This window comes from Rhipicephalus microplus, chromosome 2 (assembly GCF_043290135.1).
Source record: "Rhipicephalus microplus isolate Deutch F79 chromosome 2, USDA_Rmic, whole genome shotgun sequence".
In the NCBI taxonomy this organism is placed as follows: domain Eukaryota; kingdom Metazoa; phylum Arthropoda; class Arachnida; order Ixodida; family Ixodidae; genus Rhipicephalus; species Rhipicephalus microplus.
The window spans coordinates 281,772,038-281,787,573 of NC_134701.1; the positions used below are offsets into that span (position 1 = coordinate 281,772,038).

The 15,536-nt window shown below is 45.1% G+C and overlaps 1 protein-coding gene across 1 annotated transcript in view; it reads right to left on the reverse strand.

The window, feature by feature from the left end:
- The window catches only part of LOC119163263 (uncharacterized), a 46,896-nt gene that overhangs the window by 3,898 nt on the left and 27,462 nt on the right, over nt 1–15,536 (reverse strand). Inside the window, exons 9-12 of the mRNA XM_075882145.1 lie at nt 14,926–15,033; nt 13,120–13,338; nt 10,792–10,956; nt 4,289–4,532 (exon numbers count right to left, since the gene is read on the reverse strand). Coding sequence (XP_075738260.1) covers nt 4,289–4,532; nt 10,792–10,956; nt 13,120–13,338; nt 14,926–15,033 — 736 coding nt within the window. The remainder of the gene's footprint in view (nt 1–4,288; nt 4,533–10,791; nt 10,957–13,119; nt 13,339–14,925; nt 15,034–15,536) is intronic.

The window sequence follows — 15,536 nt, forward strand, 5'->3', positions numbered from 1 at the left end:
TGTGCTGTAAGTCAGTGTCATGTTAGATGGCAGTAAAATCCGTTTTCTTTTTGAGATTGAGGGCACGGACACAAACGCTGTCTCTTCCATCAGGTAAGATCCGCCTACAGCTGAATTAATAACCATCTCGCTCCCTTGCTCGAAGAAATCCTAAACCTCTCACACCATAATGCAACGAACTCATGTAGGTTTACGCCCCAATAATGTCTCGTCAACAAAGAAAACGGTATAACGGGTGGGTTCTTTATAAGCCGATATAATACTGGGAACATGGAATGTTTTCATTCCACGCGAACGGTCAATTTATATTGTTCTCCTTCTTTACACTTTTCACAGCGTTCAGTTCCTGAATTTAAGTACCAGAACTTCAAATTAGCCACGCGAAAGCATGTTCATTAGAAATGCTGCAAAACACCACACAGCCTTCGAGGCAGACGTCAGCGTACCTGATTGTCGATGTTTAGACTTGATTGCGATGCTCAAGTTAAGTTATAGTTGGCGCTTTCGAACTTTTATTGTGTTATCGACCAAGTTAACGTAATTCAATTCATCACGCCTCCTCTTTAAGCGGTATGAAGAAGAGGAAACTCGGTTTCTATCAATAACCGTAAGCGTCATTGACATTGCCGTGACTTTCATTATGCGAAAACTGAAAGTTATTTTCTTGCATATTTGGCCCTAAAGACAGCAAGCGTGGAAAGTACGAGAGCTATACCCATACGAATTAGCAATTTTTACCTCATTATTGTCGTATAAAGACAATGGAGGCTGACGCCCTTATGTGATGTCAGCCACCACCGCCCAGAGATCTACGTTCATTTTAATGTGTCGCCTCTACGACGCCTGTTTCGTAGACAGTAAAAAAAGTAACTGAAAAGGAAGGTATATAAGAACGAAAGAGAAATGCATATGACAGCGGGACACAACCATAAAATCCAACTGGCCTGAGCCGAACTGTCCACGCGCGTTTTACCGACAATGAAAAGGGAAAACGTCAGCACAAAAGTTCTCTCCGAAAGAGAAGTGACGAATAGAGTGAGAACATAATCGTAAAAGTCACGTGACCTCGAGAGGGTGCACGACCATACACGCGACAGTGGAGCACAACAAGATATGCGTATTCGTCGGGTCTCTTTCTGTACGTTCTTTCGATACGTCTTTTTTGCTTGGCGCATTACTGCATCCACTGCGCCCTTTTTGGGCACCGTCTCGTTTGATTGAAGCAGCTCGACATTTGGACGTCATTCATGCGATCTTATTTTTTCGGCTATATGTAGTTCAAAACGATGTATCGCTGTACTTGGTGCTGCGAAATGAAGCTATTCACTGCAACGTCGAGCTCTCGTGGCAGGATCTTACACTCGCAGCTTTTCAAGCTCGCTAATGAAGATCGTATGTCTCGGAGTCGGTCCTGCCACTAATGACGCTTTCTCGCTGCCACCATCATTAAACTGCCGAATCGCTATAAGGGGCGCTGAAGATGACTGTCGGAGAGTGAGAGAAATGCATGCTTTGCTTCGTTACTCGTTAACTCTTGAGAAGCAATATGGTGCTGGGCTACTTTAAAAACTGGTTGTCCTGATACGCGGTTAAGACAGACAAGGCATAAGCTTGGTGGTGAGCCCACCGCGGAGGCCCAATGGTTACTGTGCTCTTCTGCTGACCCGAAAGACGCCGGTTCGGTGCCTGCCGCGGAGCGGTTGCATTTAGACGGATTGATTGATTGATATGTGGGGTTTAACGTCCCAAAACCGCCACATGATTATGAGAGACGCCGTAGTGGAGGGCTCCGGAAATTTCGACTACCTGGGGTTCTTTAACGTGCACCCAAATCTGAGCACACGGGCCTACAACATTTCCGCCTCCATCGGAAATGCAGCCGCCGCAGCCGGGATTCGAACCCGTGACGTGCGGGTCAGCAGCCGAGTACCTTAGCCACTAGACCACCGCGGCGGGGCACATTTAGACGGAGGTGAAACGCTTTAGAGTCCAGTGTACTGTGCGATTTCAGGGCACGTTACGGAAACCCGGCTGGTTCATCTTATGCGGAGCATTTCACTGCATCATCTCTCGTAGATCATAGGAGTCGCTACGTTGCGTTAAACTACACAAGCTAAACCAATAAACCGTTTTGGTTTATTGTTTCATCCCAGCCGCTGTGGCCGCATTTTCAATGAAGAGGAAAATGCTTGAGGCTCGTGTACTTAGATTTAGGTGCAAGTTCAAGAACACCAGGTGGTCCAAACTTCCGAAGCCCTCTACTACGGCGTCTCTCATAATCATATGGTTTTGAAACGTTAAACCACAACAAATTATCATTATGCATTAGTTTGATCTTGTGCGAATTGAAATGAGACAATCTCGCGGTCTTATTTCGATTGCTCACAATTAATTTCCAATAAACACCCAGGCGACGAGTTGTGCGAAAGAAATCAGTTATTCGAACTAACCAGGCCAGTGCTCTTCAAAATACAAAAACAAGTCTGTATGGTGAATATTTACTCGCTGTGCACATCTTTGCCTTCTGTTTCACCATCAAAAGTATCCTTAAGGGCGCTGTAACGTTATATGTAATGGAAGAATGCATCACCGGCAACAACGAAAGAGCAATGGGACGCCGGCTGGTCTTAGATGCAACTCATACACTTTAAGAAATTTGTTTTATTTGAAGCTAAAAAATTTGTCTTGTTAATTGCAACAGGTGTTTCCTGAAACATTAACTATGAGAACAGTTCGATGCGCCTGAATGTTTTAAATAAAATCAAAGAGCAGCGAAGTGTCTGGTTAGGCCACACGTACTCTAACCGAGGAACAAATTTGGATATGTGAACGGACTTTATTTAACTTTAGTGTGCTTTTCACACGGATGTATCTTGCGAGAAGTATAGGGAAGGTGTTCTCGCACTGAACTAAACGACAATAAAGTTTCTACTCCATACCTTAGAAGCCTCCCAAATGAACACAAACACTATTAGAAGGAGTAGCTCACCTTGAGCTAGTGCACTGCTCAGAACAGTGCAACAAAAATTAAAGAAATATAGCCTCCATGTTTCACGCTTAATTACAAAGCAATCAAGAAGTGACCTCGTTGATCTTCTCTCATTACAATAACGAGGGTACCCTAATGATGTGGTTTATTCGTTGTAATAAGTAAGCCTACCTTTTCATAGGCTTTTCAGCCTGTGGCCTCAACAAAGCTAGGTAGTTCTCGCCTTGAGAGAGGTGTTAGATGGAGCGAGTGGCCTTCTCACTTTGTATATTGTTCTTTGCAGTTGTGCATGACCCAGCGTGTAGCCTGGTGTGACAACGTGAAAATACCGCGTACAGCCAGTGGTGTTGTGGCTCTATAAAAGACACTGAGCTAGCTTTGAAATGGGCGAAAATATGCTGCAGACCGTGCCAGCCGCAGGACGATGTTGTCGCATTCTCAAACACGTTCCTGGTCCAACTACTTACGCTGCACTGAAAAAGACGTCGGCAGAGGAGGAGGAGATGAAGTGAAGTAATTAGCCAGTCCATAGTTGGCTTGTCGCTTTGTTTAGATACAAGGGTCTCAAGGGGACTAAAAAAATCAAGACTAGTGTAAATACGAAAAAGCTCATCACCACAACCACAGAGTGCTATTTCTAAATTTTCCTTTCTCCCTACGAGTAAGGTGGGAAACTGGACTTGGTCTAGTTAGCCTCCCTACCTTTCTGATATTTCTCACTCTCTCTTTCTCTCTCTCTCATCTAAACTGGTATTAATATGATAATAAATGTTGGGGGTTTACGTTCCAAAACTACGCACCACATGGTTATGTTAAACGCCTTAGTGGAGGGCTTCAGAAATTTCGACCATCTGGTGCGTTTTTTAGTGTGCACCTAAAATTTAAGTACAGGAGCCTATGACACACCGCGGAAGTCTATAGTGGTTATGGTGTTTGACTGCTGACCCGCAGGTCACGGGAGAGAATTCATTTTCGATTTCAGGTGAAAATCCTCGAGCACCGTGTGCTTAAGATTGAGGTGCACGTTCGATAACACCAGGTGGTCAAGATTTTCGTAGGCATCCACTACGTCGTCTCTAATAATCAGATCGTGGTTTTGCGACGTTAAACCCCGTCATTTATTATTAGACGGGCCTTTAGCATTCCGTCTTCATCGAAACGCGACCGCCGTGGCACGAATTTGATCACGTGACCTTCGGGCTAGCAGTCGTGTACCATGACCACCAGACTATACACCGTGGTGGATAAAACAAGCGTTCCCATTTTTCTTTTTTCGAATACGTGTGAAAGAGCCCGTACCGAGCGAGTCCTCCCTGTCCGAGCCGTGCCTGAGGAAGTCGAACAGCTGGTCGTCGCTGGCCATTTCGGACGAGGAAGGCCGGCTGCGGCGAAAGCTGCGTCGCAGGCTGTTCGAGGGACTGGCGTCCGGCGAGCTGGCGCTGGTCGTGAAACCACGCTCGTCCGTGGTGCGAAGGCGCGGCATGTCGCCGGGGGCTCGCGGCTGGCTGCCGTCGGGCTCTGCGATGGAGCGCCGGCGGTTCTCCTGCGTAAAAAACAGGAGTGCGTTAGTGTACATGAACACTATAAGATTAAAGAAAAATTCATGAGTCATTCCCCCGTTAGGAAAGTGCGGGAAAGTGAAGCTTAGCGTGTGCGTGCCTGATCTGTTAGTATTTAATTTTTTTATTTTCTTCCTTCCTTCCCCGCGGAATACCGTCCAAGGTGTGAGGGCGCGCCTACGCAGTTGGCATGATGGCAATAATCGCTTACGTGAAGGCGCCGGCACCGGAACGTGGCGTCGTGCCATCTTATCCAAGTAAAATGAAAATATGGCAACGTGAACTGACAACTGTGACAACTATCAATAAACAATTGTTTATACAAGGCGTGAGGGCGCGCCTACGCAGTTGGCATGATGGCAATAATCGCTTACGTGAAGGCGCCGGCACCGGAACGTGGCGTCGTGCCATCTTATCCAAGTAAAATGAAGATATGGCAACGTGAACTGACAACTGTGACAACTATCAATAAACAATTGTTTATACAAGGCGTGAGGGCGCGCCTACGCAGTTGGCATGATGGCAATAATCGCTTACGTGAAGGCGCCGGCACCGGAACGTGGCGTCGTGCCATCTTATCCAAGTAAAATGAAAATATGGCAACGTGAACTGACAACTGTGACAACTATAAATAAACAATTGTTTATACAAGGCGTGAGGGCGCGCCTACGCAGTTGGCATGATGGCAATAATGGCTTACGTGAAGGCGCCGGCACCGGAACGTGGCGTCGTGCCATCTTATCCAAGTAAAATGAAGATATGGCAACGTGAACTGACAACTGTGACAACTATCAATAAACAATTGTTTATTGTTTACTGACAATTGAGAGCGACGAAATATTAGGCTGCCTTATCAAAAACGGCTGACGGCCGACAAGCCCGCGATCGAGACAGGATCAGTTATTAGAAAACGAAGCACACAAATGCGTATGCGACCGGCGCACCATGGAGTGTCACAATTTTATACACTCAATGCACCGAATCTTTCGCGTACGACAACGCCGCCACCGAAATATGTAACTCGAAACACGCTCCGCTTCAATAACCTAGCGACACGCCCCGTCTCCCGCTGACGGTCGAAGTGAACATAATCAGTGTGCAGGTAATGTACATAAAGCTGAAGTCTAAACATCTCTGGCAAATATGTACCTGACTGGGTGAAATAATTCTACATGAAGAAGTGAGAAATATAAAACAAATAACACACCACTTCCGTGACTGATGTGGACAATACCTGAGTGAGGTACCGAACAGTTTTCAAAGCTTAGGGCATGATGCACGGTCACCGAACAATTTGTGGTTTTCAGCGAAAACTAGGAGTAGAAGATCTGTTGCGTTCATACAGACAAAAAAAAGTACGCCGTAAAATAATACTTTAGGACAAAACAAATTCCAGAATTATCCGGCTTTAAGCCCCGCCCACAACCAGCAAACGCCATTTCGTGCACGTGACGTGATGTGCAGCAGGGAACGGAGCCGTCGTCTTCGACAGCAAAGTTTCAGCCGCTTCAAATCATTTATTCCCAGTGCCACGTTGAACAAAGCTAAAAAATTTTGATTCCGCGCGCAGCTGGCACGGAACAATCGTTCGCTAAAGTGCAGACGCTCGCACAGCCAGTTTCTTGTTACGCAACAGCGATCGCGAGTGTGCCCGTACTGCTCGACTCTCGGGCCGCTCGCCAGTTTATAAAAATATTCATTTACGAATTAACTTCTCGACCAAATGCAGTGAAATTTGTCCAGGTGATTTGTGAATGCACAATAATTCACCCCCATAACACGGCTTATGATCTAAATTGTGTGTCAAGGCCTCTTTAGGCTAAATCATAAACTGGTTGATCGGCCTTTTCAGCCTATGCAAGGCAATATGAAAGCGCGAACTTACGCGCGCCATTCACGCCCAGCACAATTGCGTGCAACTCGACGAGCGATGTTCAGATGAAAGTGCAGCGGGATGAAGCAACATCGGAAGGATTTGAAAACGTGGTCGCAGACAGCTGCTGCTGGAAAGCATGAAATTTTACCTAGACGGTCGTCGTGAAAACTAGGTGTGACTGTCGAGAAAAGAGGAGCAAAGGAAGAACAGGGAGGCAACTGTCGAAATTGCATCAAACAGATGGTGCAACCGCAGAAGATGTGCGGAAGCCAAGCATTTTCTACCTCTACAGCGAGACCTGTTTATCGACGAATGGAGAACTCTATCGATGTATATAACGGCGCATTCTAGGCGCTCTGTATACAGGAAGGCACATCAGCACAGAGACGCGCAAAGTATGGAAGGCAGGAAAATAAAAAAGGAAATATTTGATTGTGGCTTGTTCTGGTCAGAACACAATGGTTGCGATGTACGCTACCTTATAGTTTATCAGTGAAGTTGAAAGTTCTCGAGGAAAATGATCAGCGTTTGAAAATGCGTTCTCTTTCTTAGCCTCGGCGTGGGCGTCTACTTCATAACGAGAGAGGTGGACGAAAGCAAAATAAGCAACTTCTGCAGCCCTAACTGGGAGCACAGCTCAGCGAGACGGTGGCCAGTGAGCCACAATGGTCTACTTTTAAATACACCTAATATCTTGCCCTCCCAAATTTAATGTTTCATTTTTCCGAGGAAGAATAAACCGTACATTACTAGCTTTACTTTCCCGTTTGCGCAGTAGAGCATTATTTTGTTTTCCATGCAGTTTTGTTTTTTTTTGTATTTCTTCTTTACTTTTACGCGAGCCCGATCAGAATCATCGCCGAAGCAAGCTCAATAAGCAACCCCGACGTGGCGAAAACTCGGGTAAGAGTCTACAAATGTAATTCGCGATAAAAAAGTATCAGAACTTGCCGGCACGCGCGGAAGCTGTATGCCAACGGCGTTGCGCAGAGCCAACTTTATTCCTTGCGAGTGTGAGCCTCGGTTTTCCAGTGTTTCCGTTCTTGCGAAAAGTAAAGGTACTCTATAGTGCTTACACTTATGGAAGCGTATCACTGTAAAAAGAAAGAAAGAAATGTGTGCAAGTGACACAACGATACAACTCTTGTTCTGTGTGACGACGAGTTTAGTTCCTTTCATTCTTTATTAGACTGGAATATATCTTTTTTGTCAGTCCCCCTATCGGGTCTGTGAGGTGATGTGCTTTGTGCATGGTTGAGCTGAGTTTCTGAAAATAAAGTTAGTTGCGAGTATTGCCGTTTTCTGTGCCGTCTCGAATTCTTCTTTGGTGGTTACACGTCTTTTTGTATTTCAGTAATTTCGGCCTTTTGCACGTCTTACTGTGTGTTTGACCAATGAAAAGAAGAGACCAGTTTTTCGGGGAAGTTTGGACAACTGCCTTTTTAGAGGAAGAGACTAAAACTCTGGTTCATGCATAAAAGGCATATACACGTTCATAGGTTCGAAGGTGCAGTTCACGTGCAGAGTCGCATAAAGATATCTGATATGGGTCATTTCACGCCAACTACCCCAGCGGAAGCGCTCGCCAAAATTTAATTTTTATGAAATATTCTCAGAAAATTATACATACATGGACATTGGTTCCAAAGTATTTTTCCAAAATATGTTGAGCCACGAAAATTTTGTGCACACGTGAGCGTCATTTCAACTTCACGAAAAGGTAGAAAACTAGAACGTAAAAGAAATGTATAAATCCACCGTTCACGCATTTTCTCCATATTTGCTTTGTGATGTTTCCCGAGTGGAGCATTGTGATTTTATTGTTGGATAGTTTCTAATATTATCTCTGTTTTTCGACTGCTCAGCCAGTAAGTAAAAATGTGTAGATTCTAACGTTTTTGGGATTTTTTTTTGCGAAAAACAGTTATAGCTCAAAGGAAAAAGTTTTTTTTTATTTTGTAAAACTTTCAAACAAATTTATTATTTTCTATTTTTTTGCCTGTGTGCGGTGCGTAAATTCTAAAATGACATCCCCAACTTGAAAAAACGACACATTGGCCTATGTTGAGACGTCTATAGAGCCCTCCGGTGCACAAAAAAAAAAGCAGAAAAGTGTATATGATTGAGAAGCATAATAACTTTGTGCGCAAAAAGTTTACTCGAATTCATTTTTGTTTTATTCGAGAAAATAGATTTTGAAGTTGCCGGTCGGTCGGTCCGTCGGTCGGTCGGTCGGTCAATTATCACTTATCGATCCTTTTTTTGTTCTCGAAATATACTCATAAGCAACGGGCGCATGCGCAAAAGTTTGAAATTACGATGTTTCCAAGCCCCGGAATATATGTCGTCACCTAAAAAACCAGTATATATATATATATATACATATATATATATATATATATATATATATATATATATATATATATATATATATATATATATATATATATATATATTAAGTGTGAATACACTTTATAAGCGACCCCAAACCATCCAGCGCCGTCGGCGGCGTCCGCAGTCTTCTATCTCTCTCTCTCTCTCTCTCTCTCTCTATATATATATATATATATATATATATATATATATATATATATATCGGTGTCAGTAACGCGCCTTATATCCAGATGGTAGCGTTGCCTCCGGGGCATCCATCGCACGACCCGCTCTCGACGGGAGACTGAGAGAGAAGGCGACGGGAGACTGAGAGAGAAGACTGAGAGAGGGGTGCGCGCGCAGCTGCAGCGAGCGAGGAGAGCGGAGGAGCGAGCGAAGGGAGAGGGGGACTATCAGCGTCGCGTCCGTGGCTTATTCGGTAGAGCGTCGCGCTGCGGCCCGCCAAGTCCTCTTTCTTTTAAAGATAGAGAGAAGACTGCGGACGCCGCCGATGGCGGTGGATGGTTTGGGGTCGCTTATAAAGTGTATTCACACTTAAAAGGGGTTAACTGCTTGGCTAGTGGGTCCTGAATAACTGACGTGAGGATTTATCGCATGCAGCAATACAGACACAAAAAGAATAAAAAGACCGAGATATATGCTTCAACATTTGATCGGCCATTCACGCTATTTCCATGCACATCATGCATGATTCTATGCGTGAAGCGTCTCGGAAGTTTTCATTCATCATTATTTACCGCGCAAACGTTTTGGCCAAGCAGTGTTGCGGTGACCGAGAAAGCCTGCAGCCGCATACGAGCTAAAGGCATCCGACTCCTGTGTACGTCAGAGGGTTATAGCTTCCCGTTTTTCGAATCGCAGTGGAATGAGTTTGTCTGTCTGTAGGTGCCGCAATAATGCTATGGAAAATAAGGACCAGTTGTATTTGCTTTCGGAGACTCATGCGGAAGTGATCTTTTTCAGAAAGACTGGGTGCATCTGTGTATATACTGCATGACTGTTGGAAAAATATGGCCTCATTGCGAGGTGAAGAAGCCGGGGCATTTGCTTAACTATACGTTGTGCCGTTTGTTTACGACATATATTTTACGCTCCATGCACACGCCCCTAATGACTAGCGGGGCACGTAGATTTCGCGCATTGTTCTTTTATTGAAGTATCGTATTTATCATTGTAGGCGCAGTAAGGCGACATTTTCTTCTTTCAATATGTCACTTGCATTCCTTGCCCGCGCATTCTTGGTGAGGAAAAGACGCTTGTTTTTACACTGTGTATGGGTTTTTCGCTTAAGGAGAAATAATATAAAGAGACGTGCGTTGTGGTTATGGAATACTGCACGTCTTTCCCGCCTAACTAAAATAAATGACTTGATACTACATACCCTCGTGATAGACAACGTTAAGCTATAGGCATCAGCGGCTGATTGCGTACCTGATATGTAGTTAGGTTAGGCTAGAATGCAAAAAGATAAACAAATGCGTGAGCTAAATGGGTCAATAAGTCAGGCACACAGAAATTGCACACAGATTGGACATTGCATTGTGTTGCCACGTGGTATGACTGATAATCACCACGTAAATTTTCAAAATCTCGCTAGTGTAACCTAACTAGATTCGATCAGGCTCCAACGTATTAACCGAAAGCAAAAACAAAGCCGGTGACCAGAGGGTAGAATTCTGAAAGCCGATGCAGTGGCCGAAAATTGATGTGAAAGGAAAGCGTGGTGTTAATAACTAGCCCTGTGTTTATGCGCCTGTATCTATAATATACACATATGAAAAATTGAAAAACAAAAAGGGGAAAAAGTTTTACAGCACCCTTTCCCCTGGCTACGCCAGCGCTGGGGGCAATTTTTGCAATCTTTTCGAAACGCAGCAGCACTTCGTGGTCTTATGGTCACTATAAGATCATTATGAGAGTGAAGGCTTGTGGCCAGCCTCCTTTGAGAATGCATGACAATACACAAGGCATACCTGGTCGGCAGCCCTGAAGCTTCTCCAGAAGGTTGCGATGACGCCGCAGCATTCTTCCAACTGGAAGCTTGCCGGATCCTCGCAGAAGAAGGCGGCCAGGTCGTTTCGAGCCTGGTCCAGGGTGCGCAGGCTCCGTCGCAGACGCTCCAGCTCACGCTGGACGAGCTGAGTAGACAGTTTACATTACCGCATAATATTACAATATTTTTTAGGGTTATAAGACCCCGAAAAGCACGATATGGTTATGGGGGACGTGCTAATGGAAATTCCCGGAAATATCTACCGCCTACAACTCTGACGTGTACTTAAAGGCCGCATTTCCTTCTATATAAGTGTGGCCGCCGCGGCCGGGATTCGACTCCCCAACCTTCTGATCAGTATTCTAGCACCATAAACATTACATCACCGTAGCGGGTAGATTAGCACACGTAAGGCCTACTAGCTTATGACTCGCTTTTGTTCCTCTGAATGGGGCACAAACAAAAAAGTAAGTGCCAGAATAGCTCTCGCCTCTAACGACTATTTCATTTGGTTAGGTTAGCTTGTAAGATAAAAATGTATTTTTAATATTTATTTAAATATAGATTAATGAAGAAGTTGTCGCCATTTGCTGGTGACTGATACCTCATCCCACTTGACTAAAGTACTAAACGTTAAATAATAAAAGGGACATTTTGCGTTCTTTGAGGGAAATAATCTGTTCAAACGGTCTCTTAACAGTCATCGAGTGTCTCTGGCATACGAGCACGAGACAAACACACATTGGATTCATGTCAAAACACATCATAACTCCTCCTTTAAAGAAAAAAAAAGAAATAAGAAATTCTGGCATTGATTGGTATTCAAATAAATCAAAAATATGTATCGACATTAGGGTAGTAGACCTTTAAAACGCTTTCAACTGAAAAAAAAAGAAATATTTCGTGCATAACTGAGACGTACTGATTCAAACACATGAAAGAGGTACTCGCAATGCGAAATAATGGCCATAGATAAATGTTGATTCCATCGGCGAGCATACGTATGTTCATAGAAGCATGAGCGTATCTTAATTGCTTTTAGATTCATCGCACTTAATTGTCATTGGTCTGGTATCTCGGCAAGTTAAAAAGACGTACAATGCAGAAAAGTTTTCCATAAAAGCTTTGGACGAAAATTGTTAAGGAGAGAGACATCGCTCTGCTTTGTCCACATATATAGTCCAGCGCAATACTTTTTTTGCTGTGCATGACGAATTTAGCCTGAGTGCAAACCGCTTGGGGCATTCGTTGTGTACTGTCGACGTGGTAGCATGCAAATGTACTCCGAAATAGGAAATGCTTGGTGCAAACAGTTCTACATACCTCAGCTGGTGTTGCTCCCGCGTTTAGAGTAAGAATATACAATTTGTACTCTTGTTATCACCTTCTGACGCTGTCAGCTATACAGCACCGGCACTGCTTATGGCGAAAGAACACCATAGTGGTAGACACGGGATAAGGCAGGCCAGACGCTGTAATAATATCTAAAGTTTTAAGTGCCAAAGATATGCTAAGGCAGCGTTAGAATAAGGTATACTCCAAGTTCTGTGTTAGAGTGCGTTGCCGATGCGCTTAAGTCGTACGCTCTCGGGTAGTCGCTCTTCGTTCTAAAATACGCTAACCTTGATCACGTTTTCCCAAACTGTGTATTGTGAGGCACGGTAAAGCGGATGGCTCTGAAAATTTTGACTATCTGGCGATCTTTAACGTACATTCACATCTCACAGTACACCAGCCTCAATCATATTGCGTCCATTAAAATCCGAACACCGTGGCTGGGATCGAAACCACTACTTTGACAGTTCATACGCTATCGAGGTCATTTTTTTACGCCCGCAGCCACGCGTCAGGGATGGCTGACCCATACAAGCGATAAAACCCTACAGTGGGGAAAAGGTCAGGGGGGGCGTTTGAAAGCTACAAATACAGGTTTGAAGATAATAAGATAGAAATAGTAGAAGTATTAGGAGAACGAGGAAAGAAAGGCACGAAGGTCAACCGTACGAGCACCCGGTTTGCTATCTTACGCTGGAGGATAGCTGCAGGAAGCCGGAGGACGCTGGAAGAAGCTGGAAGAAGCTGGAAGAAGCTGGAGGAAGAGGATTAATAGATGAAAATATAGAGAGACAGAGGTAGTGTACAGTAGAAGTAGAATTAACGCAAGGGGGTACCGATGGCTGTTGGTGCCGAATATGCGTTGCGCGTGACCGATTCCGTTAAAGGTGTCGCCCGTGCGCAGGACGCAGAATTCAGCGATGCGTCATCAAAGGCAACGGTGCTGCCACCACTAGGCGCACGCAGCACCCACCTCGAGCAGCGCCCTCGTTCGGGCCAGGAAGGCGTCGTCGCACGAAGGGCGGCCGGCCGCCCTCGACGCGTCCGCCTGAAGGCGTGCCAGGCGCTCGGCGAGAGCCGAAACGTCGGCTCGCACCTGGTCTCCCGACACGCGACTCGCCGCCTCCAGCGAGGGAAGCGCCGAGTCGTAGCCCAGCTGGCCGCTTCCCAGGACTTGAGCGCGCTCGGCCTCCTGCAAGCGAGAACGCGGAAAGTGCTTGGTGGTTGGAATAACTACGAAAAAAAAAATGAATAACAATATATCGTGGAATAACGCATCTGCTTTCATAAATATCGTTATAGCAATAGTGCAGCTTGAAAGCGCGAATTTCAGGGCATCTGGGCATCCATTGTCGAGATCGTGAACGCTCGCCTCAACTTAGCAGCACGAGCGTACTGGGCAGCATAGAGTTTCCCACAATACTTACTAGAGGGAACTCTGTGGCGCTAGTGTCTATGGGAGCTACAACGCACGGTGCTTCAGCGAGCATGGGAATGATGGGTAGTGCACACATTTGTCTAATATTAGTACTTCTGGGCTGCTTTTGGCTCCGTGTGTGTTCGTGTGGCTTGGAACTGTTTTCTTACAAAAACAAGTATTAGCAAATGTTCAGCACTTGCACTTCACCATTTAATTTTTTTTACACTTACTTTCCAAATTGGCCCACGAAGTTCAAAAGGGTTCAATCTTTCTTTCAAAACAAAATCGAAACACAGCGATAAACGAAGCCACAAGTACGATTCGCCGCCCGCAAGTACAAAGACTAGGCAAATGTGTGTACTACCCATCATTCCCATGGTCGCTGAACGATCGCAGTGCCAGAGCGCCCTCTAGTTAATTTCGAGAAACTCTATGCTGGGCAGGTCTTGCAGAAGCCCAAAAATTTGTGAACCTGAAAAATAGCTGCGTCAATACCCCTTTTGTACCCATTTTAGATAGAGCTAGCTTTCCCATCGGGGACTAGAGGTGATCATGGTTTCCTTTTGTTAAACTGCTTGGAGTGCGTATCTGTCACGCTTTGCTGTTTTTTTTTTCATGGGTCTTTTTGTTGCTTCTGTTGTTGTCGTTACGTGTTGTATGTCTAGCACGGCGTGTGAGCAATAAACCTCCAGCTGTTAATCAGCTTCCATGCCCCGTGTTCCCTCGGTGCGTCTTCGTCAAGTGCGAGCAGTTTTCGTCTCGGTGTCACATGTTCTGATGTTCCGGTCTGCTCTCCGATTCTCGAACGCCCCAGCCCGCACATTCAAAAGTGAACTTTCACCATGCAAAAGTCAGTCACCAAAACCGCTTGCGGCGCTTTCTTTTTCAGTACCTTACTAGACTTCTCATCCTGCTTCTAAAGTCCGATTGCCTTTCTTTTTAGTTAACGTACCTTGTAGTAACTGGCTCATAAAATTTTTAGAAATGAAAATAACCTAAAAAAGAGTTCTTTGGAATTCTGGCACGGTATTGGAAAGGTTAAGAAAGGAAAGAAAATTTGCATGTACCCGTTAGTAAGATGAAGCCGCAAGTGGCTTCATATTCTTAGGAATGGGTGCCTGTCAATTTTTCTTTCGTAAGAATAACCCCTCCTTTCTGCAAATGTCTTCTTATTAGGCTGATAGTTGTCCCAGACGACTGCGTGTGAACACAAATGTCCTTCATTATATTAACTTTTTTTATTTACGATGCCTCGATATGTTTGGAAGGTCATCGAGTGTACAGAATCGCTATGATAACTGACAACTGTAACTGTTCAGATAAAACCGCAAGTCGGCTTCTTGCAGCGTGGTCGCTCACCTGTGCCACGTAGTGAAGCAGCCCCACTCCTGGCCGGTTGGAGCGCAGTTCGGCGACCTTGAGTAGCGACATCACCTGGAAGCCAGCCGCGTTACCGGCGTAGCCTCCCTGCATTAGACGTGTAACGACGCAGCTTGTACGCTATACGCACCATACAGTTGGCAGCTAAGCACGCGAGAAAGTATAGAAAAGGTCTTTGGTGAACTGTTTAACTAACCATTTGCACAAACCACAATTTTACTTTTTTTAGTTTTAGAAGCCTAAGACAAGTTTGCAAACTGACACGTCATGAATGAAGACGAAGAAGTGTGTTTTGAATAGGAGCTACTTCTGCTAACTCCGGCGTATTTCAGTTGTAATTTAAGTCTGTTGATCAGTTTTCGCTGCTCCCTTGGAGGGGATGGATGTAGACCACCCCGGGCGCCTGCCGGCACCAGCGGCGTCAGCGGCGGCCGCCTCCAGGAAGCGGATGGGACAAGCGAGTGACAGCGACAGTGAAGATACTCATGCTTACTATCTCAGCAGTGAGGAATTTTCATATGACGGTTTCCAACCTGTGCTGAGCCGCAAAGCGAAGAGGAGGAACAAGAGGACATACTCATCCTCAACTA